Source organism: Populus nigra, chromosome 3 (genome assembly GCF_951802175.1).
Source record: "Populus nigra chromosome 3, ddPopNigr1.1, whole genome shotgun sequence".
NCBI classification, from domain to species: domain Eukaryota; kingdom Viridiplantae; phylum Streptophyta; class Magnoliopsida; order Malpighiales; family Salicaceae; genus Populus; species Populus nigra.
Window position 1 is genome coordinate 26,657,964 of NC_084854.1, and position 27,020 is coordinate 26,684,983.

General features: G+C 32.3%; 5 protein-coding genes, 1 long non-coding RNA gene and 1 pseudogene across 6 annotated transcripts; 5 read left to right on the forward strand and 2 right to left on the reverse strand.

Moving 5' to 3' along the window:
• The first annotated feature begins 52 nt into the window (after positions 1–52).
• LOC133688022 (anthocyanidin 3-O-glucosyltransferase 2-like) lies at positions 53–1,950 on the forward strand. Its single transcript, XM_062107392.1, has one exon. The coding sequence runs from the start codon at positions 295–297 to the stop codon at positions 1,720–1,722; it is 1,428 nt and encodes a 475-aa protein (XP_061963376.1). The 5' UTR covers positions 53–294; the 3' UTR covers positions 1,723–1,950.
• A 2,843-nt stretch (positions 1,951–4,793) lies between these two features.
• LOC133689520 (UDP-glycosyltransferase 71K3-like) lies at positions 4,794–5,630 on the forward strand (annotated as a pseudogene).
• A 4,096-nt stretch (positions 5,631–9,726) lies between these two features.
• Positions 9,727–10,966, forward strand: LOC133688610 (acyl-CoA--sterol O-acyltransferase 1-like). The gene has a single exon (XM_062108151.1). The coding sequence runs from the start codon at positions 9,803–9,805 to the stop codon at positions 10,934–10,936; it is 1,134 nt and encodes a 377-aa protein (XP_061964135.1). The 5' UTR covers positions 9,727–9,802; the 3' UTR covers positions 10,937–10,966.
• A 3,656-nt stretch (positions 10,967–14,622) lies between these two features.
• Positions 14,623–14,999, forward strand: LOC133688598 (uncharacterized). The gene is made up of 2 exons (XR_009841180.1): positions 14,623–14,697; positions 14,782–14,999. It is a non-coding gene; the product is annotated as an uncharacterized LOC133688598 (long non-coding RNA).
• Positions 15,000–18,468: 3,469 nt separating this feature from the next.
• LOC133689167 (probable long-chain-alcohol O-fatty-acyltransferase 3) lies at positions 18,469–19,395 on the reverse strand. Its single transcript, XM_062108947.1, has one exon. It carries the CDS (start codon positions 19,393–19,395, stop codon positions 18,538–18,540), a length of 858 nt encoding a protein of 285 aa, XP_061964931.1. The 3' UTR covers positions 18,469–18,537.
• Positions 19,396–22,925: 3,530 nt separating this feature from the next.
• On the forward strand, positions 22,926–23,504 carry LOC133690249 (uncharacterized). Its single transcript, XM_062110477.1, has one exon. It carries the CDS (start codon positions 22,954–22,956, stop codon positions 23,305–23,307), a length of 354 nt encoding a protein of 117 aa, XP_061966461.1. The 5' UTR covers positions 22,926–22,953; the 3' UTR covers positions 23,308–23,504.
• Positions 23,505–23,664: 160 nt separating this feature from the next.
• Positions 23,665–26,719, reverse strand: LOC133690248 (mannan endo-1,4-beta-mannosidase 6-like). Its single transcript, XM_062110476.1, has 5 exons — positions 26,231–26,719; positions 25,841–26,038; positions 25,346–25,468; positions 24,832–25,043; positions 23,665–24,443 (listed from the first exon to the last, which is right to left on the reverse strand). Exons 1-5 carry the CDS (start codon positions 26,633–26,635, stop codon positions 24,059–24,061), a joined length of 1,323 nt encoding a protein of 440 aa, XP_061966460.1. The 5' UTR covers positions 26,636–26,719; the 3' UTR covers positions 23,665–24,058.
• Between the last annotated feature and the right edge of the window lie 301 nt (positions 26,720–27,020).

Consider the following 27,020-nt stretch of genomic DNA (forward strand, 5'->3'; position numbering starts at 1 on the left):
CAAGTACTGTAATATATATTTCATAATTTTAGCTGCTTAGATATCTTACCCGAATTCGTTTCCACCGTCATATGACCCTCATCTGATGGTGGGAAAAATTCGAAGCAGCAATTCGAGATAAGGTTTTTCGGAGTTTTGTTTTTCTAAGATAAAATAATATATTATCATTATGTACTACTAGCACGGTGGCACGTGATGGTTTGTGGCTTTGATAATGAGCCATTATAAGGCAAGCGAGGATCACTCCAGCAAATCAATAAGTTGGCATCACAAAATCACCACAAAACCTCCAAAATGAAGAAAGCACAGCTAGTGTTCATTCCTTCACCTGGAGTTGGCCACCTTGTATCAGCTGCTCAGTTTGCAAAGCTGGTTCTTGATAGAAATGACAGTTTCTTGATAACCATGCTTGTCATCAACAATCCATATGCTGAGAGCATAAGCAAGTACATCGAATCACTTGCCTCAGCTCATACACAAATCAAGTTCATCGCACTTCCTGAGACCATAGCTCCACCTTCTGCAGAAGCTTTAGCTGTGAGCGCTGAACATGCTTTTAGTTGTTACATCAATGATCACAAAACCATTGTAAGAGATGCTATCGTTAACCAAGTGATGGCCAATAACCCTGCTCCCATTGCTAGTGTTGTTTTTGATTTGTTTTGCACTGCCTTTATTGATGTTGCAAGAGAACTTGGGGTCCCTTCTCATGTTTTTTTCACTTCTGGTGCTGCCTTTCTTGGCTTGATGTTTTACCTTTCAGACAGGGAAGAGTATGGCCAGCCTAAGTTTAGACCTACAGACCCTGACTATATCATCCCTTTCTATGCAAATCCTGTGCCTTATCGTGTTTTGCCGTTACTGCACAACGATGAGGGATATGAAACATTTGCATACCATGGAAGGAAGTTCAAAGATGCCAATGGCATCATTATTAACACATTTTCAGAGGTTGAGTCTCATGTAGTTCATGCTCTTTTGGCTAGAGATGATATACCACCAATTTTCAATGTCGGGCCATTGATTGATCACAGGGGAAAGAGTTTGTCAGGATCAGATGCTGTTAAGCGTGACGAGATCATCAAATGGCTTGATGATCAACCTGAAAAATCAGTGGTGTTTTTGTGCTTTGGAAGTGGAGGAGGATTTGATGAGGCTCAGTTGAAAGAGATTGCAATCGGGCTCGAGAAGAGTGGACACCGATTCCTATGGTCCATTCGATTGAAACCCTCCAAGGGGCAGCTGCACGCTAGTTATTTTGACAACTATGGAGAAATCTTGCCGGAGGGATTCTTGGAAAAGACTGAAAATACTGGCATGCTATGTGGATGGGCACCTCAAGTAGAAATCTTGGCACATAGAGCAGTAGGTGCTTTTGTATCACACTGTGGATGGAACTCAACTTTGGAGACCTTATGGTATGGTGTGCCTATCATAACCTGGCCATTATATGGTGAGCAACATATCAATGCATTTCAGCTGGTGAAGGACTTGGGATTAGCAGTGGAATTGACTTTGGATTTTAGGAGAGATTGTCCCATAGATTTTGTCAAGGCAGAGGACATAACAAAAGCTGTGAAAACCATGATGGAGCAAGGAGGTGAACTTAGAAACAAGGCCAAAGCAACCAGTGAAATGGCCCAGAAAGCTGTGGTAGAGGGTGGATCTTCATATGTTGCTTTAGGAAACTTGATTGATCAATGGTTAGAAAACAAGCCTTGAAGAGCTTAATTTTCATCAATGATCATCACTTCCTATTATGGCTTAATCTCATTTTCATAATAAGTTATAGTATTGTGTTCTGATTTTGCATGGATTAGTCTCTTAATTAAGCTGAGGCCTTGTAGAAAGGCCATCCCTTTTCTGTTTTGTTTCTTTGGTAGCTTGGATAATTTGTAGGGGTAACTCTTTGGGATTGGTTTCAAATCAAGAAATATGATCCTGCTGTAACCCTGTGTCTTCTTTATGAACAAACAAACAAAAAGTGCTAAAGGGACTCAGTGCTAGCATTGATCACCCCAACCAATGAGTACGTTCAGATAAAATGTTTGCTAAATGCCAAAGAGCACTGCATGTGAGGTGACATACTGTTCTCAAAAAACTTATCACAGTAGAAAAGAAAAATAACATTTCAGAAAGTATTTAAAGAAAGACTACAGAGTTGCATGTATTGCATACAACTCGCCAAGAAAATGTGAGTTGGGCTCTATAACCAACCTCTCAGTTTTCTATCATTAAAAACCAACCTTATAATTCATAATAAATTCTTCTTAACAAATACCATTTAACTACATCTAAAAATCACTTCAACCAAATCACTTCAACTCGTGATTGGACAGATCTGAAGCGCTCGACAAGAACCCGCAGTGAGAGCAGAGAGAAACCATCACGAGAGGGTGAAGAGAGAGAGGAGGGTGGTATCGCGGTAGTGGAAGAGGCGTTTCTCGGTTGGGAGAGAGAGATGGGTGAGGCATGGTGGTGGGAGAGGAAAAATAGAGGGCTGGAGTTTTAATTCGATTGGCGTTGTATACAACTTGACAAACACTTGGTGTTGTATAATTTTTATTTTATTTTATGAGGTGTTCTAGTCAGTTTAAGCGTATCATGATTAATCTTACGGTTCACTAAACATCATGTAAACCTAGTGAGCATATAAAACACCGTGGGGATGACAGACATGCACAATAAAATTCGAACCCAAGTATATAGAAAATGAACAAATTCCTACCACCGCTAAACCAAGACCTCAAATACAGAACTCAATAATTTAAGTCATATTTTAGGTCTCAACTCAAGTCGGTCTCACAACTCTTGAAAAAAAAATATAATTTCAAGTATCTTACTTTTATTTGAAAATGATAAAACCACATATAAAAGTTCTAAAAATATAATTTTCTCATAAGAAGGCAAGTAAATATATGTTAACTAGAAATTTCTTTTGCTTGATGGGATAGGAGGGAGGGAGGCAGCCACTACCAAGTTGTCGTTTTCTTACATTTGCTGTGTAAAAATCGAGCTAAACGACGCCATTTGGGGTTGTTTTTAAGCTCTCCGAAGCATTTCGTTGCTTACTACGCCCTTCCTCATCTCTGGGTGCCTAGCCTAGGGATCCACCATAAACCTTTCCTCGTTTGAACCTGGCGACGACTGTTTCTCTTGCTTTTCTTTTCCTTACCTTTTTCTCTTTTCCTTCTTGTGATTGTGAATTACGAAGCATGAGGAACATTGCACCTGCACCAATAAGATAATTTCACTTTTAACAATTTCTTTTTACTACTATATATTTTCTCATATACAATAATTATTATCTCTTGGATTACTAAATATCTCCTCAACCCTTGTGCAACCAAATTAACCAAACCCAAAAAAAAAAAAAAATAGAGAGAAAGTTTAAGGATGAGATAAAAATGATAGAGGTTAAAGAGACCAAACATATTTGATTATAAAATAAATATGTTTTTAATTTTTTTTGAATGAATTTATATTATTTTTAAATATAAAAATAGGGATATATCTCATATATTTTTATCTTTTCTACTTGAGACAATAACCAATAAAAATAGTATTTTAATCAAATCAAATAGATATTGAATAAAACCAATTTGAATGGTCAAGGTTTTTATTTTTATTTTTATTACTTATTTTTCAATTAATAATAGATAGAATATAAATATTATTAAAAAAACCTAATAAAAAAAGTATATGATTAATCTAATTTTGGGAGTACTAGAGATCTTCAAATATAATAAATAGAAATGGATATCTTGAAATAGAATAAAAATTCAAATATTTCTTTTTCATTGAACATAGTAAATCACAAATAGAAGTTTTTTAAAGCAAAAAAAAAAAAAAAGAGAAAGCTTAAATGTCACCTATTTTTATTTTTATTAGAAATTCATTGATTCTCCTTCTAATTTAGGATAATGACAAGATTTTTATATCATTATAACTTTCCATTAAATTATGTTAGGTATATTTTATCATAAAATCATCTCAATCCAATAATTTAAGCTGTTAGGTAAGGTTTTAGGATATGATATATATTATTCTTTAACATACTCTCTCAAGTGAAAGTCCTTTAAACTTGAGACTTGCACATACCCATATTATCTTGTGCTTATTTTTTATCAAATAAATTGGGGTGGTGAGATTCAAACCCGTGATCACTTGGTCATCAAGGTTCTGATACCATGTCAAAGAACCATCTCAATCCAGTAGTTTAAGCTGTTAGGTAAAGTTTTAGGATATGATTTATATTATTTTCTAATATATTTTCTATTACACAAAAAAAATACAAATAAATCGTACAAAATTTTCATCGTATCTCCGGTATCAACCAATCATTAACGTTTTTAAAATATACAATTAATTCACTATCTATTATTTACAGAATCTATATGTTAATTATAATGTAATTTGTTTTTATAAAAAAAAATGATTTGTTTATATAAAAAATAGGAATCTTTCAACAAGGTATTCTTATAATTTTGACTTCTTTCTTTGGTAACCATGATTTTTTGTCGGAAAAACAGTCCTCGCTATAATTATTGTAAGAAAAAAATTAATTAAAATCATACTAGGTGCCCAATTTTTCTTCACCTAAGTCTTTAACGAATGGCAACACTCAATATGTGGAAATCAATATATTCTCGAACATTATTAAGAGGAAAAGAGCATTGAATTCCCACTAGATCTAGCATATTATAACTCAGTCCCAAATTGTTTGTCCACCAAAGAGCACAAAGGAGTCAAAAACCTTACATATCCTCCAAAAATGGCACCCAAGAAATTAAACCCTGGTCTTTGTCCCAGCACCAGGGATTGGTCACCTTGTATCAGTCATGGAGTTTGCAAAACTTTTGCTTGAAAGAAATGAAAGTTTCTCCACCACCATTTGCACATAATGCTGCAACATATGTTGAGAAACTTCAATGCATCTCATCCTGAGTTTCAATTCCTAGGTCTTCCTTCTGTGACCCCACCACCCCTAGAAGATGTTCTAGCTTGTCCTGAACATTTTGTTTCAATTTTCATTGCTCATCATAGAGACCATGTTAAGGATGCAATTTTCAACGATGCTTTGTCCAACAAGTCACCTGGTTTGGTTCTTGATTTGTTATATTTTCTTGGCTTCTGGTGCTGCTTTTCTTGGTTCTATGCTTTACCTTGCTGATAGATTTGACCAGGGAGGGACCACCTTCAAACGAACTGATCCTGAATCTATCATCCCTAGTTACGTGAACCCAGTTCCCTCCAAGGTTTTGCCAAGTTTGTTGTTCCATGATGGAGGGTACTCAACTTTTGTGGGCCATGCTAGAAAATTCATGGAGGTAAAGGGTATTATTGTGAATACATTTGCTGAGCTAGAATCCCATGCTGTTAACTATCTTAATGGCGAGGCAAGTGTACCCCCAGTTTACACTGTGGGGCCAGTGGTTTATCACGAGGGCAACAGTCCAGAAGCTGATGGGAACCAACGTGATGAGATCATGAAGTTTCTTGATGCTTAGCCAGAAAAGTCTGTGTTACTGTTCTTGTGCTTTGGAAGTCAAGGGAGTTTTAGTGAGCCTCAATTGAAAGAGATTGCACTTGGGCTCTAGCAAAGTAGCAAAGGTTCTTGTGGACTATAGAAAGGATACTAGTGATGCTGTGAAGGCAGACCAAATAGCAAAAGCTGTGAAAGATGTGATTCAAGGTTCTAGTGAGGTAAAAACCAAGGTCAAAGCAATGAGTGAAATTGGAAGGAAAGCTTTGTTGGAAGGTGGATCTTCATTTGTGGCATTTGAAACCTTGGTTAGTGTTTTGTCAAGAAACAAGGCTTGAAGAGGTTGTTTACCATGTTAATCTTGATATGTTTAGATTCTTGTGGGATGGCGATGTTAGTGCTATGTATCAAGCCTTCAACCCTATCAGATTTGGTTTTTTTTTTTTTTTTTTTGGCTAAGATGAGTTAATGGTATGTTCTAAATACATTTTTTTTAATTTTTTTTTATGTTTGAGAGTGTGATAACGGTCGTTTTTTAAAATGTTTTTCACTCGAAAAAATATTAAAATAATATTTTTTTTATTCTTAAAAATTATTTTTAATATTAGCATATCAAAATAATTCAAAAACATAAAAAAATTAATTTAAAAAAAATCAAATTTTAATTGACTCCACTTAAAACACAATACCAAACAAAGCTTATACTCTTAATACTCTCTCGAATAAAATTATCTCCAATATATCAAGAAAATTTAAAACTTATCAATCATTTAAAATATTTTGTTTTATGCCCACTTTGAAAAACTTCATCTGCTATCTATCTTCTTTGTCATGCTTGGGTTTGTAAATATTACATTATCCATGAAATGTAAATGAGTGGTACTGAATGGTCAATGTGTGTGTGTGTGTCTATATATATATATATATATATATATATATATATATATATATATATATATATATATATATATATATATATATGCTTGGGAGAAGGAAGTTGCAATAAATTCGTCAAATTGCTAACAATTAATTGTGTTGCCTGGAGATGAATCTTGCTATTTGAATATTCGGGGCATTAACCTTTGCCACATTCTTTAGATATGCAATGCAACACGAGGAACTTACAATAAAAATACACAGAAGCACCAATTCTTGAACTTGAAATCTTTAGTAGAAATCCTAATTCATAATTATGCTCGAATGTTCCATTATGGTTCATATTTGGGCGTGTTCTTCATTCGACTAAAATGAATCACAAACATATAACAGAAGCCCAAAGGCAATTAGGAGTAAAACCCAATAGACTTCAGTTTAAGAAGAAGAACCAAAAACGGCTCCTTTAGGTTTATTGAGCTTTGAGTAATGGAGATATGATCTGACTTTAATTAGTGCCCATAACTTGTCATGATCATCAATTGGGTTTTGATTGAATGATATTTATCACAATACACTGCGGTCTGATGAAAGGACGGATCTATCTACCAATTAAACCTGTTTTAATATAACTATACTTCAAACATCGACAAAAAATCATTTTAATTTTCTTTTGGCCAAAAATTATTTTTGTTTTATGTTATTAGATCGTTTTGATATAATAATGTTAAAATTAATTTTACGTGGTTACGACTATTTTAAAACAAACCAAGTAAATAATACATTTGATAACAATAAAATACAAATTATTGTATCTATGAGGCCCGTTAAAAACGTTGGTTATTGAGAAGCAACTCTCAGCTGCTTCTCATGTGGCCGTGTCTAATGTCCACGTAAATTAATTTACCTGGACACTGTTCACTTCTTGTGGTGAACAGTGCCCAAGTAAACAGTGCCATTCACTTGGCACTGTTCACAGTAAAAAAAATTGTGTTTTTATTTTTTTAATTGTTATTTGTGTTTTATTCAAAAAATTAGAAGAAAATCGCTTGATGACGTAACAAAAAATTCAATTTTTGTTGTTGCGCACTTAAAAAACCATGAAAAATATAGTCTTTATATGGTAGATTTCGTACGTGATGAAATTGCAACATAGTTTAATGGAATAATAAAAAATATTTGATATTAATATTATTTATTTCATGATATAATAACAGTAGTTAAATCTACAATATTTAAATTAAAAACTATCAATATATATATATATATTAATTATTTTATAACCTTAATTTGAAAATCATTTTTTTAACCAAACACATTAAACTACTTTTTGTTCGACCTCAATTTCAACCATAGTTTTAACCAAATATATATTTTTCCAAACCAACCTCAACTCAACTAAAAATACTTTTTATAAAATAATTTTTTTCAAACCACAATCATAACAGCTATCACAATACCAAACACACAAACCAAAACCAATCATAAACGTGACAACATTATATTAAAAAAATGAGTGTTTTTACCGTGTACTTTACACTAAATATTTTCTTATAAAGAAATAGTTTATTTGTTTTAAAATTTTTAATTTGATTCTTAAACTTTTTTTTTTTGCATAATTAAACATTTTTAAGCTCATGTTAATAATCAATAAATTCTTTTTTTTGAAGAAAAAAATTAAAAGATAAAAGATCAAAGTGAAAAACACAGAGAAAATATGTGGTAACTTCAAAGTTTGTACAAAAACTTAAGTTTGATCCTCATCTTTTTGAATTAATATGTAATTGGTCACTTTTATCATAAATTAGATTTTGGTACCAAAATTCATTTTCTAGTATTTTTTTTTTGCATGCATGAGAGAGGGTAATTGGATTTTAGTATAAAGAGAGTTTTTTTTATGCTGATTTTGACCGTCAAAATAAGCGATTTTAGTATAAATTGATTTTTTATTTTTTAATTGATTATTATTTTTATTAATTTTATCTTTCAACATTATATTAATTAGAAATTAAATTTTTTTAAAAAAAACTAGAGCAATCAAGGAACAAAGACAAATTAACCAACCTTATAAATGCACGGATTTTTGTTCTTGAGAAATAAAAGCCTCACACCTAGAGGCTAGTACATTTTTCTGCTTTACCACCGTAACTTGGTTAACAATTGCTTAATGATTTTCCTAATCCTAATCAACACAAACAAAAATAGCCGACCCTTTTTTTACCAAAAGAAATTCTCCAAGAATTAATTCATAGCATTCCCATAATAAGAAATTTAATCACACTATTTCCAATTTTTATTAGACCATTTGTCTTCTTCTTATAATTAAATGTTAGGATATCCTTTACAGACTATTCATATATAAAATAATGGATTAATTGTGGAATTTTTGTCTCGTTGATCGATACTCTAACCAAATCCCAAAAATAATGATGTTATTAACACTTAAAATTCCTTTGCCGAGAATTGAATAGGTATTAATTAGAGTGTGTACACAATGAAAATAACCTTCTTTCAAATAATAATGATGTTATTAACACTTAAACCATGTTACACGTACAATCTTGATATACTCAGATAATTTTGTTCATCTCTGTATTCTGGTTTAGTCAATAAAGATTCTCGACTATTATCTAGGAATAGAATTGCTGATATATATGATCTTTATTTTCCCCACACGACTCTTTTTAGCTCTAGAATCGTGTGCCTATCCCTTCGTCTTGATGTCCTTTCTCCTTTTTTCCTTTCCAAAAGGATATGCCGATATGGAACACGCCGGGCAACCAACAATGTATAAAGCAATTGAAAAGGGTATTCAATGTGATGGAGATATAGCTTTATATTAAGAGTTATCATTATGTTATGTTATTTATCATCAAAATTAATGAAAATACATAAGATAATATACACATAATTAATCTCAGATTTTATATGTTTGAACTACGTACGTATACCCTTCGTTAAAGGATAGAAAGAAAGAAAGAAAAAATTAAGATTCTAATTAAAGCTTGATATATATACTGCGATTTGATATTCAGTTTTGACAAGTTATAAGTTAAATTACTCCGCATGTGACAAGTTTTGAAAAAAATTCTGTCCTTTTTCTGCAATTTCCTTCTATTTTAAATATATAAAATCATAGCTTTGAAACACTAACTTTCGTTAAGATCAACAGCCGACAAGTAGTTTAGACACAAAAAAGAGGTCATGCTGTAAAGAAAAATCTTTAGCACACATCAATTCAGTAAAGTAAACAGAAGAAAAATCTTGAATGTGGTTGGGCTATCCGTCTTGGATTCATATCAAATCATTTAAAGCACATGATGAATGGGCCACAGGAAATAAAATATATCAAGAACATATGCTGTATGGTAAGGATGGTTCTTGCAACTTGAAAGTGCTCTAGACGCATAGTCTCCTCACAATTTGAGGAAACATAGATTGAAAATGGGAGGTGGCTTGCCCAACTTCCTCTTGGTATGGATTCTAGTCCTGGCACTACTTTGCTATTGTCACAAAATAGGTCAGTTGATCGACAAAGGAACAACTAGGCTCTTTGCTATCCTCCCAGTCATATGCATATTTCTTGTCCTTCCTCTCTATATCTCTGTCTTCAATCTTAGAGCTCTTTCTTCTTTCTTCCTCTCTTGGCTTGCAAACTTCAAGCTTCTTCTCTTTGCCTTAGACCAAGGCCCTTTATCACCCCAGCCACCCCTCTCTTTGCCACATTTTATTGCCTTAGCTTGCCTTCCCATCAAGATTCAACAAAACCCTCCACCAAATTTATCTCCTCATAGTCAAGAGCTTGTAAATGTTAATGATAATCAAGATCTTGAGAAGCTTGTAAATGTTGAAGACAACGATACCCCATCTCAAGAAGTCCCCAGAAAAGGCCTTAGCACACCTCTACAATATTTCATAAAGTTTCTACTACTGGTCTTATTTGGTTACATGTACACCAAAGAAGAATATATCCATTCAAAAATCATATTGCTAGTCTATGTTATCCACATTTATATTGGTCTAGAATTAATCTTAGCCATGGTTGGAGCCGTAGCTCGAGCCTTCCTTGGTATAGAACTCGAGCCACAATTTGATGAGCCATACCTAGCTAGCTCATTGCAAGACTTTTGGGGCAAAAGATGGAACCTGATGGTGACTAGTGTCCTACACCCTGCGGTATTCAATCCTGTCAGGTCCCTTTTTAGCCGTTGTATGACAAAAAAATGGACCCTATTACCAGCTGCGCTTGCATCATTTTTGGTTTCTGGCATCATGCACGAGCTGATTTTCTATCACATTGGACGCCGAAAGCCAACTTGGGAGGTCACATGCTTCTTTCTCTTGCATGGTGTTTGCTTGACTATTGAAATTGTTATCAAGAGGGAATTAAACTGTTCATGCGGATTGCCTAGGGTGGTGGCAGCACCACTTGTGGTGGGGTTTGTGGTGGCTACTGCCATGTGGTTGTTCATGCCGACAGTGGTACGTTGCAAGATTGATGTTGAGGCAAGAATGGAAATAATTGCTTTCATTAATTTTGTGAAAGGTGTATACATCTACTTGAAAAATGTATTGTGAAAAATAAATAAATATTTTATATTAGCTAAAGTTTATTTTCATCTTATTCTGAAGTTATTCAAGGGATATTCTGGCATGTCTTTGACTACAAATATTGTTTGAAGAGTTCAAGAAAAAAAATTATCTGAGATCTTCTATAAAGAAATTTCGAATTTGGACCAAGTGTGAACTCTCCCTTCAAATTACTTAGTCGTTTGTGGTGGCTACGGCCATGTGGTTGTTCATGCCGGCAGTGGGACGATGCAAGGTTGACGTTGAGGCACGCCTGGCGCAGCTGGCATGAGGCTCCAGCAGCAGCCCATGGGTGCTGTTGTTTAAGCGTTGGCGAGGCAGCATCCATGCTCGCGCCTGGCGCTGCTGCTATAAAAGCGATTTTTTTTTTAATTTCTGGTAAGTTCTGGTCAGAATATCAGATTCCGGCCAGATCGGGCCGGAACAGTAACCATTTATTTAAAAAAAATAGAGAGAAATTTTGCAAATAAAATTATTTTAAAATTAATGTTAATAACAATTAAAACATACAAACAAAAACTTTAATTGTCTAACTATAGCTTTTCTACCACTATTAGGTTTCTTAAAACATATACATACAACGAAAACTGTAAATTTAAAAAAAAAATTGAAGTCTCAAGGATCTCGTTAAACGTAACTAAATTTTTTTAGAATTTATGCGAAGATTATCGGAAGATCAGATGTTCTTTTTTTACTTTGAATATTTGCTTCAATATTGGATTGTTGCAAACCATAAGTCGTCCAAGTATTTGGACTCTAACGATAATTCATACGAACCACAGTGAAAAATTTCCTAAATATTTTTAGAAGAGAAGGATTGCTATACCTTTTAGTGTTACCTCTTTGTTTTTGTGTTTTAGGTATTTCTGTATTGTTCTCTACTTATCTTAGAAAATAAGAGGTATAATTTTTTATTTATAAAAAAACCTAAAAACCCTATAAATAAATAAAATATCAAATTGCCTGTTAAATAATATCACATATGTTATTTTAGGTTAATTTTATAAATTTATTCAATCAAGTCATTACATGAATTGTAATCCTCTGTATTAATTATATTAATTATGGTTTGTAATTTCTAAAATTTATTTACAATCAAGTCACACTTGATTAATCATCTCATTTTATTTTATAACTAATGGTTCTTATGTGTGTGACCCATTAGGTTCCCTAATAAGTTGACTTAAATATAAATCATAATCCTAAATAAAATAGGAGTAAGGAAATTAATTTATTATCAATTCAACAGTTGATTAATTTATATTTGAAGATTAAATACAATGTTTAGTAATCTGTCATGATCTTTCAAAATTTATGAGAATAATTGTTTTATTTCACAAAGAAAAAAAATATAATATGTACTAGTCTGAACAACTCTATTTGATATCCAGTCTTAATAGAGCATTGACAAGGAATATTTAGAAACAATGCTTTGATGCAATAAAAATATTATAATTTATAATTTTCTTTACAAGATATTTTTATCCTAAGAACTTTATTTTTATTTTAGATTCATTAATAAAATATTTGATGAATATTAAAAATAAATAAGTTTTTATTAATAAATTAAATATATTTATACAATCAAAATTCAATGTCACATATAACTAATGATTGACTTCATGATATATAAACTAACAAAAATACCATCAATGCAATAAGTAAACCATCCAACAGCCATGCATTCATATGTATGAATAATTTTTATATCAACAGACCAAAAATATTTTTAATTGGCTGGTAATAGATTCCATTGTGCAATATACAAACGTCGTTCTGATTTTTTGATCTAATAATTTTCAACAATAGTCATTATCAAAAGATAATGCTTGAATAAAAAACATTCTCCTACTCCAAATGATAATTATACTTGAATGAAAAGATCGAAAATATCACAATGCCCTAGCCTTCACGTTTTGTCGTTCAATTTTGCTATAAATTAAGGTGAAGTTTGAATAAAAAAACTTCATAGGAGAAAAGGACATTAGTTGCTGTTGAGCTTCAAGCTAATTGTCCTAGTTTGATCGAATATAGTTTGGCTCACCAGATTAATTTTGAACTTGGTATATTTAACATAAACCTAATTTAAATTTTAAAAAATCATTAGAAAATTGACTCCGTCAATATGTAATCCAATCATCTTGGTAAAAATCCATTCTACTTCTTCCTTAAAAAAAAAAGTGTTGGAACTTTTTTTTAAAAAATAAAATGCTATGTTTAATAGTCAAAGCAATTTCAGTGTTTTGACTTTCATTTTTATATCATTTTAAATTTACGGGCCGAGTTTAATGGCTGTTGAGTGGCCTTCACATGTTTTCTCACATACATTATGAACTGCTATGTTTCTGCCACACGTTCACCAAGCTATCCTCAACTTGGCTTGTCGGTTCTGTTTTCTCCAAGTTGATTTGATGTCTCATGCATGCCCTCAATTGACCACCGTGGAGCACCTACATAGCCAGCTATTAATTATCCTTGCCTCCTGTAGTTATGGGAATGGCAGCAAACAAGAAAAGCTGAAGGCTAATGAAAGTGGCTACATATATTAAAACTGATAATTAAGAATTTAGAAAGAGATATTTGCTGATTGGTGTGTTATCTGCGAACATGTTATGATTGTTTTTTTTTTTTTGCATGTAATATACTTCGGATTAGATTAATATTTGGAATCCTTTCCCGTTAATATATACACCTGTCTGTCTATATTGGATCATCTAGTTATGCTTTATGTAAATGTTGCTGAGAGTCAAGATCTTGAGAAGCTCGTGAATGTTGAAACCCAATCTCGAGAAATCCCACTAAAAGGCCTTAGATCACCTCTGAACTATGCCTTGAAGTTTGGTTACATTTATACCAAAGACGAATATATCCATCCAAAAATCATATTGCCCCTCTATGTTTTATATAGGTCTAGAACTAATCTTTGCCATGGTTGGAGCCCTAGCTCGAGCCACAATTTGATGAGCCATACCTATCCAGCTCATTGCAAAACTTTTAGAGTAAAAGAAGGAACCTAATGGTCACTAGTATCTTGCATCCAACTGTATACAATCCAATCCGGTCAACTTCTATGCGTTGGATTGCAAAAAAGAGGGCTCCATTACCAGATGATCGGCACATTTTTGGTCTCTGGCCTCATGGACGAGCTGATTTTCTATCACATTAGACTCCAAAAGCCACTGTGGGAGGTGGCGTGCTTCTTTCTCTTGCATGGTTTTTGCTTGGCTAAATTGGTATCAAGAAAAAAAATAAAGTGCACATGAGGATTGCCTAGGGTGGTAGCAGCACCGCTTGTACGTAGTGGGGTTTGTGGTGGCTACTGCCATGTGGTTGTTCATGCCAACCGTGGTACGTTGGAAGATTGATGTTGAGGCACGTATGGAGATCGATCATTTCTTTCATTAATTTTGTGAAAGGTGCATATATCTAATTGAGAGATGTTTTTATTGAGCATAAATTTTAGCTTATTGGTAGGTAATTTTTGTTGCAATAAGTTAGGTTTTATTATTATTATTATTATTATTATTATTTCTCGTACTTGGTCAGGTTTGAATCTCGTTAAGAGGAAGGATACCTTCTTAATCATCAAGCCAGTCTTTTTAGATTTCTCCTCATCAACTCTTAAATTTTAATGTTATGCCTTAATATTGATACCTATAAAGTTCAATTCATGCAGAAAGAAAACTTCTTAAATGCATCACTTGCTCGAGTTTGGCCAATTTTCTAATTAAGTTCAACCATAAAAGAAGGTAATTTAAAATCCAACCACAAAAGAATTTCGTCTTCTCAATTAATTTTGTTTATTTATTTTCCTTTAACTTTCTTCTACACAGCTCCTCTATCCATTATTAGCTGAAAGATGGTCATGCCCAATATTCAATGCAACTGGGAAATGGAGCTAGCAGGGAAGAAATTAAGTATATGGTTTCGAGGAGTAGCTGCCACTTGCAACCAGAGTACAGTCTTAATTACCGGAAATAGTTGGATTGAGTTTGAATTAGTATTTAATTTTAATTTTGATATTTTATAAATTATAAATTTGATTTATTTAGTTTTATTTTTATTTGAGCGAATTAAATATATTGAATTGAGCTAAATTGTTTTATGAATATTATAAATATTCACGGCTGAGCTTACATTGTTAATTTTCAAGGTCATGGCACCCGTAGCTAAATCTAATTTTCATAGCTTCTAGTTACATCCATCTTCCTCTCTAGCAAAGAAATAAGCTCTTTTCTGTTAAGTTAAAGAAATCTAGTAGAAAGTATATTAACAAGAATTTTAGAACAGAAGCATTTCTAAATAAAATAAAAACAAATGATAAATACACAAACTATCAAATATAAAGATAAAAAAATATAGTATACGGGTTAGGTCTAGCTGACCGGGTTTCTAAAATCTAAACCTGTGATATCTATTTCTTAATTTTTTGAATTATTATCTTATGTAATATCCAAATTATCCAACTTTGATGAGCTGAGATAGGTCACACAATATAAATCAACTAGTTTTTTTAAAAAAACCTACATGCAACCCTACTATCTTCATAGTTATAAAATCTAACTTGGATCACAAATTAGATAGGTTAATCTAAATTGATTCAGATTCATAAAAAATAACATTGTTTCAAGATTTTATTTAAAAAAAAGGTTAAAATTGTTAAAATAATATATTTATCTTGTTTTATTTATTAAGGGTAAAATAATATTTTTAGCTTAACCTATATATAAGCTCTTTGTATTTAGGTTAAAGCAAGAATTCTAAGACAAACCAATTAAGGAGAATTCTAGCCTCCTTCTTTTTCATGTTCGTATTTATTTTTGTATTAATTGAATTGTTTTAACAAAAATGACTTCAATTTTATTTTTTTAAAATAAAAATAATTAAACCGAGTTTCACTAGGGTTTTAACCTATCAATAAAATTTGACCATGTAACTTTCAAGCCAGTTCAACATGAAATTTTGCCCAGACTAGTTACAAGTTTAATAACATTGCCTATATCTTTTTGCTGTATGTTAACCTTGTCGGTTTTTTTTTTCTTTTAGGAAGTAGAAAACATTTGTTTATAGAGTAAGTTTATTTGGTATTGTGGTAACTATTGTGGTTGTGGTTTGAAAAAAATTATTTTATAAAAATTACTTTTGGTTGAGATTGATTTGATATTTGTATATGTTTAAAATTGTAGTTAAAATTGAAGTTGGACAAAAAATAGTTTAATGTGTTTAGTTAAGAATACTTTTCAAATTGAGGTTATAAAATAAATTTTTAAAAAATATATTAATATTGATGATTTTTAATTTAAATATTGTAGATTTAACTATTGCTATTATATCATGACATGAATAATACTTAATATAAAATATTTTTTATTGTTCCATTAAACTATCTACAATTCCATCACGTATGAAATATATCTGATAAGGACTACAGTTTCATTGGTTTCGTAAGCGCACAACAACATCAGGTAAAATATCATCAATAATAAAATTGGAATTGCGATCAAATTCTACAAATGTTACGTCATCAAGCGATTTCCTTCTAATTTATGTAGTGTCATTGAATAATGTGAAATACTAGCTTTTCGAATAAAACATAATTAAAAATAAATAATTTAATTTTTTTATTTTACTGGATTGGACCCGGTTCAATGTATTTTTAGCTTTGAACCGGACCCAATCTGACCAGAACAGCAGAGTCACTCTCCACTATTCACGTGAACAGTGGAGAGTTCACTCTCGATGTAGAAGAGAAGGAGAAGCAGTTAAAAATTACTTCTCAGTTTCGACCTTAGTTTTTGAGTGGGATTCATGTGAAAAAAAAAAAAATTTATATTAACCAAACATTTTAATTTAGTGTTTACTTCCGGTCACTCCAGCAGTGCCAATCGGGCACTAAGAGAAGCATAATACTGGAAAGAGTTTGTAAACAAAAGTGAAGTTACAATTTTCCTTGGGAGGAAACAAGTACAGTAAAAATGGTAACTAATTTCGATTACGCAAGTGATTATCATTTGTATTATATTAATTCTCTATGACTCATAAGCTTGCTGGTAATTTCATATCCAAATCACAAATATAGTGCTTTGCAGATTTCGAGGCATTGAAACTATCGAGACTAGCAATGCATTTCATGCTAATTAACTGCAAACCCTTGATTTGATCCTAGTTTACTGGAGAATATTTCTCTTCTTCATTGATCCATGGATCGATATTTATCTTGATTTAAAATTTAGATTGATTTCTTGAAATAAATGTTATCTCCAAATTCCACATATACTTTTTTATATCAATAAATTTATTATTTTATTGGAACCAACATCTACATCAATCAAGATTAATTTTTTAAAAAACTTTTGTGCTATTTTGATTATTTAATTGTTAAAAAAAAAAAACTTCCAAACAAATCAATAATAACTAATGCCCTATTTGTTTCGTGGAAATAAGTTTTCTTTTGGAAAGTGAATTCCAGAAAAAGTGAATTTTAAAAAAATATTTTCCGATGTTTGGTAGTGTAATGAAAAAAAAAATTAGAAAACATTTTCCAGTGTTTGGTTATGTTATGGAAAATGAGTTGAAAAATAACTTATTAATGTTTTATTTTTTTCAAGTTTATTAAAATAATAAGGAACAAATCTTACAAATTAAAAAGTTGAATGAGAATGAAATTGAAAAAAAATATAATTTCATAAATTATTTCAGATAAAATAAATAATAATCAAAATAATAGAGATAAAATAAAAAATAAAAAAATTGAAAGATAGAGAAATTAAAATAATAATAATTAACATTTCATAAATGATTTCAAATAAAATAAGTAACAATCAAAAGAATGAGAACCAAATTTGATAAATAAAAATTTTCAATAAAAAAATGATAAGAAAAAAACAAATAGCAATTATAAAAATAAGGACCAAAGTTAATATAAAAATTAAATTTTAAAAGATAAAATTAAAAAATAAATATTCAAAACAAAATATATATAGCAATCAAAAGTTTGAGGATCAAATTTGATATAATCAGCAAATAATAATATTTCTAAATTTTTCACAACTTCCGAAAAGTATTTTCTGCCTAAATTTTCCAGGAAAACACTTTTCTAAAACCAAGCTAAATTTTTCTTTGACTGAAAAGTGTTTTCCGTTGACCAACTTTTCTAATGGCAAACAAACACATGAAAGTTTGGAAAGTGTTTTCCTGAAAACCACTTTCCAGAAAACAAACACAGTTAAAAGAAAAAACACTTTTCTGAAAACCAAGTCAAATTTTTCTTTAACAGGAAAGTGTTTTTCATTGACTGGAAAGTGTTTTTCGTTGACCGGAAAGTGTTTTTTGTTGACCATTTTTTCTAATAACGAACAAACACAGGAAAGTTTGGAAAGTGATTTTTCAAAAATTATTTTTCAGGAAATAAACATGGCCTAATATATCTAAGTAAATAAATCAAAATAACTCTAGCTCAAAAGCATGTAATTTTTTATATATATAAAAAAAAACAAAATATTCAATACATTATAGCCGGTAACAGTAAAATATGAGAGTAGGAAAACCTGCATGGAGCTCTTGAAACAATTGATAGGGTTTCAAGTGATCTATTCTCTGAAAGGTAAAATCTTTGGCCTGAAGCCACATTCATTTCGTCCAGTCCTCCATACAGGCAGTACAAGAAACCAAGAAAATGTGAATGACACAAACGCAAGTGTCAAAACATTGGAAACAGTCGGGTGAACGGGTGTCCAACCCTTAACCCGAGCCAAATACTTCAATGCTCCCTCGAAAACCATGGAAATTCCTTGCAGGACAAAGAACCAAGTGACCTCCCATGTGGGTCTCGTCCCACAAGAGATGTAGTAGAACATAAGCTCATGCATTATGCCTGAAATCACAAGGTTAGTAATCATGGCCAGTATCCTTGCTTTGCCAACTCCGACGAAACCCACTAAAACATTTTGGGTAGGTTCATATATTGTTTGCCTCAAAATGTTTGAAGACAACAGATTCCACCTTCTACCCCAAAAATCTTGTAAAGATGTCGCTAAATACGGCTTGTTGAATAGTGTCACTAGCTCATACCTTGCCATGATTGATGATAGAGTTTTAAAACTCAAAGAAAGAGTTAAATGTGAGTGAGTATTTTCCTGGATCTTGAGAGGAAAAATGGCAATTGCAACAAAGTCCAAGTAGTTTTTGCAAGCAGTGAGAGGTCCATTGTTGAAGCAAAAGAGGAGAAGCTTGAAAGATGTGATCCATGTGATAAAGAAAGATAAGACTCCTCTGAGAAGACTTGATGTGAAATACCAAGGAAAGATGGTCAGTAGGTAAAATGTGGGGAGGAGAAATAAGACCCTTGTCAGGCCTTTTGTCATGTATGTAGCCAGGACATAAAAATACCCTAGTGAAGACAAGAGGAGAGCAATGGGATTGCTCAAGTTCTTGGTTTCATCCTCCATTTTAGCTCTTTATCTTTAGATAGCAAAGATAGTTGTATATTAGAGGTGAGTAAAAAAATCGATAAACTGATTAAACTAAAAAAATCAAAAAAAAATTGAAAAAACCAAACCGGGAAAAAAAACAGAATTAACCGATTAAAAAATCACAAAAAAATTCCGGTTTGATTCGGTTCGGTTTCGGTTTTCAAAATCTGAAACCGATTGAACCGAATCGAACCGAATCGGTTCAACCAAACCAGCACTTAAAAAAGAAAACAACTATAAATAGGATGCTTTTTCTAACCCTAAGCCAACTTTGCTATCTGCATTCCCTGAACAAAAAAGTAGCTGCCCCTCCCTCTTTCTTTATCCATCTCTCCCCTCCCCTTCCCTTTCTCTCTGCATATCTCCCCTCCTTTTCTCTTTGCATCTTTCTTTTTTGATTGGAGAAGGAGACTGAGTTGGTGCAACATAGTTGGATCGGTCGCCATTGAGAGCGAGTTTAGGGTTTTTTCTTTACAGGTATGTGGTGGCGGCTCCAAAACGAAGTGGAGGGAAGATTAGAGAGTAAAAAAGGGGATTTTTTTAACTAGTGTGTATGGGTTTGGCCCTTCCTCTTTGATTTGTTTTCTCTTGTTCAAATAATAATGTTTTGATGGTTTTACATTTTAATAACAGATATCTTTTGATCTTTTCTTTGTTTTTTTTTCCTCCAGTAAAATTACTTCTGTTCTTTCCTTTTGTTTTGTGTATCTTTTTGTAAAGTTTAATTCTTAGGCAAAGATATAACAAAAAGAAAACCGGGATTGAATTTCTGAATATCATGCATACCCAACCAGTTAAAAAAAGAGTCATACTTGTTGAGAAAGCCAAAATTTCTTAGAAAATAAGCACAGAAAGCACAGATCTGTGAAATTAAAAATAAAACGAAAATAAGATCCTTGAAAAAATATGAACAATGAAAAAACCCAGAAATAATTTTCAGTTTAAATTGGTTTGGAAGGGGAAAAAACCGAACCAAACCGAACATGGTCGGTTCGAACCGGTTTTCGGTTCGATTCAAAAACTTGAAAAAAAATAATTTTGGTTTGATTGGTTTTTTAACCCAAAACCGGACCGAACCGAAAATGCTCAGCTCTACTGTGTATATATATATACATATATTGTATTGGATAAGGCATTAAGGGTGTTTTGTCTCCTTTTATTGTCTCTGTTTTTTTTACTTTTTAATTCTTGGTTTGATTTGGGATTAAAACAATAAAAAAATATTAATTTACAATAAAAAAAATGAATTTTAATAAAAACAATAAATCTCAGTACCAAACAATTACTATCAACAAAAACATCATTTTAGCATAAAGACAAAGACAATTATTATTATTAACAATTCTAATTGGTGTGGGGGAATTACTGTTTCCTCACATCTAAATTACTGTGGATTACAACAGTAATTCACAATGCTTTTTTCTTTTTCTTTTTTTTTGTATTTTTTTATTTTTTTTCAACTTTCCTTTTTTTTTATTTTTTTTCCATTTAATTTTTTTTAAAAAATTATCTTTGTTGATTTTACTTTTTAAATATTAAGCTGATTAAAAATTTCGCTTTGTAATTTTTTTCTTTAAAATACTGTGGATTGCTACGGTGTTTTCCCATATAGTTTTTCTATTTTATTTTTTTTATTTTTTTAAAATTATATTTGTAGATTTTTTTATATTGAGCTGATTAAAAAATTAGTTTTGCAATTTGTTTCTTTAAAATATTGTTGATTGCTACAGTGTTTCTCCGCACGGTTTTGTTTTTGTTTTTTTATAATTTTCTCTAAAATTATCTTCGTCGATTTTATTTTTTTTAATATTGAGTTGGTTAGAATTTAACTTTGTAATAAAACTTAATCATGTAGGGAAAGCATTGTATCTTTCCTTACAAAATATTGTTGAAAATTACAATTACACGTCATTACAAATAAGGTTAAATCATGTGGGGAAGCACTGTAGCTTTTATCACAAAACACTATGAATTGCTATAGTGTTTCCAAAATGATTTTTTTCCCTTTTTTTGTGTTTTTTTAATAATTTTTCTATAAAATTGTCTTTGTCGATTTGATTTTTTTAATATTGAACTGATTAAGAATTTATCTTTATAATTTTTTTCTTTAAAAAACTATGAATTATTGCAGTATTTTCCCATATAATTTTTTTTTCCAAAATTATCTTTGTTCATTTTTTTTTTAATATTAAGTTGGTTAAGAATTATAATTACAATAAAGCTAAATCATATGAGGAAAGCGTTGTAGTTTTTCTCACAAAACACTATGGATTGCTACAGTATTTCTCTAAATTGTTTTTTATTTTATTTTATTGGGAAAACATTGTAGTTTTCCTCACAAAACATTGTCAATTGCCACAATATTTTTCCTCTTGGGTTTTTTTATAAATTCGTGGCAGCACGCTGGCATGCATCTCTTAGTGTTTAAAGTTTGACTTTGTTCATTAATTGTCATTCATTCTTTCCTCTCAAGAAATTTACTAAGCAAATTTATGGAGGGCCTAATGGATCATGATCGGATTTTATGCTTGACTCCTAATAAGATTGAAATAAGATTTTACAACAAAAGAAAACTACCTCTAATTTTGTATCCTAAAAATAACTAATAAGCATCAAACGTGCTTTAAGGTTGCCTTCGATGGAAAAAAATAAACAAATACAAAATTAATTTTGTTTATGAGAAAAAAATAAAATAAAAAATAAACATCTGTGAAATAATTTTGAAAAATAAGTATATATACACTCGTGCAAGACACACAATTTATGTGCCAACTCGTACACATTTAATCGTGCCCTTATCAACAAAACCGTCATGTGGAAATTAATGGTGAGAACCGTAAGGTTCTAACATCAATAATTGTGAGAGTATTAGAGGGCCTATTGTCAATCAATTCCTTCCACAAACTGGTAAAGGGATGCATGCATGCCTTTTATATATATATATATATATATATATATATATATATATATATATATATATATATATATATATATATAATTGTGTTGCATCCTTAAACCTCTATATAAAATTAGACCTTGTTTTATAAAATAAATTTTGATATCATGTTAATTTAATTTAGATTAACACAATAAAAATACAAGGCTAAAATTTTCATTAATCTATTTATTCTAAAATGCTTGATTTAACTTAAATATAAAAAAACTAAAAATACTATTTTACCTTAAATAAATAAAATATGTTAGTCTAAAATATCAGTGGTCTCATAAATTAAATCGAGTTTATAATTTCTACACGATTGTCGACAGGATAAAGTACGACAGTCGACGAGATAAAACGTTGAGCAAACCAAGACATGGCAGGCATTCAATGACGTAGTTAATGGGAACACTTAACCTGGAAAACAATGTGAACATAGATAGCACCATTTATGTCTATCTCTTTCATATATACGAGTCGCAATGTGAACGCTGGGAAACATTTCTCTTAGCTGTTAGTCACCAAGAAGTGTTTAAAAGAAGCGAAAAGGGTTGTAGCTAATACAAGCAAGGACTTGTCTTTTTTGTTTTGAAGAGATGGAGGAGAAGAAGGGATTTGCATTTCCTGTCGTGTTGATGATGTTACTCATGTTTTCTTTTATGATTTCACCAGCACTGGCCAGCTGCTCTTCGGGTGGGAATGGAACAAAGGGATCAGGAGGAACCAAGCCATCGGATGGCAGTGGATGCAAAGACTGTGTTCTTGATCAGATGAAGTATGGTTGTCCAACTTGCGTGCCAATTCTGCACTGCATGGCACGGTGCTTGTGGGGTGGTAGCTCAAGATCCAAGTGTATCACTAGGTGTGATTGCGATGGCGGGAAGCCAACTCTTTCAGATTGCAAGAAATGCATGTCTCGATGCAAATGCAGCTGCGTGGCAATGGCATAGATAGGCATCTATTCAAGGATGCTGCTAACATTTTGCTACTATGAAAGCAGATTTTGAAAGTAAAAACAAATATATTTGCTGAGAAGTGTTTTGGTGTGACCTGATCTGTATTTCTATTAGCTGATGGTTGTAATATTAGAGTTCAGTATTGCTCATGAAAGAAGAAAAACTAATAACTTGTAGAGTTGAATTCTGCAGCCTGTAGCCTAACAAGTCTCTCAATGAATGAAAACAAGATAAAAATAAACCAAGAACAAGAACGTCATCCATGGTCTTAACCGGAAGACATTTCCATCACAGACAATGATTAAGCATTAACCTTGTAGCAGTGCAGAGATAGTTCAATCATGGAGCAGATTGCAAAAAAATTGAAGTATACATTTTTGGAATGAATCAATGTACATGTTCTGATACAATACAACAACTACAAAATGCATAAAGTCTCAGGGCAAGTTACATCATTCAAAGAGCATTTCCCAGGGGAATTCAGTCAAATCACACAAGTGCTCATGCCAGCAATATATATTCGATATGTTCAAATCTTCTGGCCTTGAATTTGAATAGAATTGATTAAACCTGAATAAGTTTCACACTTCTTTATCTTTTCTTTTCATTCTTCCATTTCGAGCACCTATCGTTTGAGCCTTACAAGAATTGTATCAACTCTTAAGACTGCCTTCCAACTAAAACACTACCATTTGCTTTGTTTGGTTTCCTCTCATTCACAAGCGACCGAAGCAACAGGATCCACTCATTCAGGCTTCCTTGCTCTGTTGTGTCCTGCAGAAATTCTTTGAAGCCTACTTGACTGTTCTTCTATCAGTTTATAGGTAGAAGGAGAATCCCGTGGTATGAAAGAAAACTGATCACTGTATCTATCCACATCTTCAACTAACAACTGCCAGATCAAGGCACCAGCACCAGCCTGCCTCTTCATTGCGGATTCATAAATTTTATCGTACACTACTTTCAGCAAAACATCTCTCTCATGCACTCCTTTCCCATCCACATCCCATCTTGAGCCGACTTCTGTGAAAAGAACTGGTTTCCTCAGCACAAAGTCTCCATCACTTATATGAGAATCCACCCAATTAGAAAGATAAGTAGTTTTTGCTTCCAAATCAGCATGTGGAATCCTACAATTTGTACATGGTGTGAAGAGAAATAAGAATATATCTATCAAGAATACATAAAAGTAAATACTCAGATGATTTGTTTACTGAGGCCTGCAATCAACTGGGTGTCACCAATTAATTTAACATCCACACTGCTATAGGTAGGAACTTGTAGACAGCATGGAGCCAAAATCATATGAACTGGACTATTGTTCCTATAAAAAACCAATAATATTCCTCAAATGTTTGACAGTGATTCACTATTTCAATCTTAATGTTGATCTTCCCATCAGCCTAGGTTTTGGGTCCTAAAACAGCATTATAATAGACGAATGCAGTGAACTGTTCTTAGGTGTACCTCACTACTATGACTGGACATTAATCTGTATACTCAAAATGTATTACTAACCAGCTATCTGGGTATGCATGAACAGAAGCAAAGTCGATGTTGTCTATTGCTGAATTCAGTATGAAGTCTGTTCCAAGTGATGCTGCCCAAATCCCAGGATTCACTTCTGACTTGTTAGTTGTATTCAGGCCATAAAATCCCTCTAGCCCGACAGTCACTAGATGTCTTTTGTCCAAGCTTTTGATATATGCGGCCATCTCAGCGATCCATGCCTTAAGCCAAAGATAAAGCACTAAAATGATTTCAATCAAATCTGATTCAAACGTGAACCAGAAAAGTTTCTTAATCAATAAAAAACTAACACATATCCTTTTGATATTATAGTATAACAGACATGAACAGATCACCCCACAATAACAGAGACCAAGAGAAAACGATATTTGGCTCAAAAATCAAAATGCTTCCATCAAACAACACTCTCACCTCTCTCTCTCCATTTTCCAGCCTAATCCTTCAGTTTATTTTTGAAATTCAACACCAAAATATACACAAGAACAAAAATTCAATGATTCACCTGAAGAACAGGAGCAGAAGAACTGGATGCACACCTAGGCTCATTCATGAGCTCCCAAGCAAAAATTGCCGGTTCCTCCGAGTACCTAACTCCACTTAATGAATTCTTTCTCTTCACAACTGCCTGGGAAATGCATAACAGAAATTTGCAACCAAGAGATAATCATAACGCAGAAAGAGAAGCATAGACTGCCAAGTCTCCCACCCTTAAATGTTAGTCCTTACGAAATTTCCTTACTGTTATTCACTAATATAGCAATAATTCAGCCTAAATTGATCTAGCAGATGATGCACAACCAAATTTGAGATGGTAAGTTATACCACAACAAATCAAGTTGAATAATCAACTTTAAAAAACAGAATTGTCACAAAATTCAGCCATATGCAATGCTCTTGCTCATTTTACAATCATATAATGCTTGTGAGTCAAATATTCCAGTGCAATTGATAGAAATCCAATGATTGAGCCTTAGAGGTGTCAAACATAGCATCTCACCTTAATGTAAGCCTTGTAGTAATCTTTAATGACTGGGTTTGAAAAGAATGAGTCATCTGATAAAGAGACATTAACTCCAGCTTCTTTTGCCCACTTTACATACTGATTTTTTCCACCAAATGCAGCAAGATTATTCACTAGACTGAGAATTAACCTTATATGATTCCTCCTTGCTTCAACTATCACATAATCTAATCCCTGCAGACAAATACCTTTATTAAACACAAAGAGGACCCAAAACTGCCTCGAGATTCTTCATTTTTACCACAATGAAAAGCCCATCAGCCTTTTATAAGGCCCTTCTTTAGTCTTAACCTCCCCTTCAAGATTTGACAGTCCATTGAAAGCAGAAAAATATCTAATTTTACAAGGAAAAAAATTAGGACTTACCCTGAAGACCCTCTCATTGAAGAGACCTGGAGAGACCTGCAAAGCATCAGGACCACGACCATCACTGAAAGCCCAAGTCCGGCAAACAGTCAACCCCATTTGAGCTCCTCTCTTAAGCATCTCAGAAACCTTTGATCTTGATGGACTCCACACACTCTTCATCATCAACCAATATGAATTCCACCCATTAACATAAAATGCAGACACCCCACCACCACCTCCATCATCGATGATGATGAATTGTGTGGAGTTGGTTGAGACAAATCCCATCTTGGGTTGCCATAAAAAGATTGGAAAACTGAAGTAGCTGTTGTTACTGTTGTTGAAGTCAAGGTAAAGAAGAGAGAGCAGCAAGAGTATTCCTAGGAATGGAAATAGTCTTTTGGCTCTCCATTGTGAGTCCATTTCTTGGTTTCTGGAGCAGAAAGTCAAGACACAGAAATATGTTGTATGTTCACTATTATTAAGGATACAAGCCACCGATATTCGTCGCTAAAGGTGAACATCTTATCTGGCATAAGGTAACATTTTCGTCATGTTAGCTTTTAAAGCCAGAGTATACACGACGAAAACCACCTGTTTCTGTCGGTGGCTCTTTTAGGCTTTTAGGTTGAAATTGCGTTATAATTGGAGTTTTATGAAAATTTGAAATTTTTATTTAAAATTATTTTAAAATCTTTAATAAAATGATATTAAAAATAATTTTTAAAAATAATCATGTTTTTTTTATTTTCTTCGATGAGAAGAATTGTGTTAATATTTTAGGGTAGAGGCTTTAAAATTAAAATCA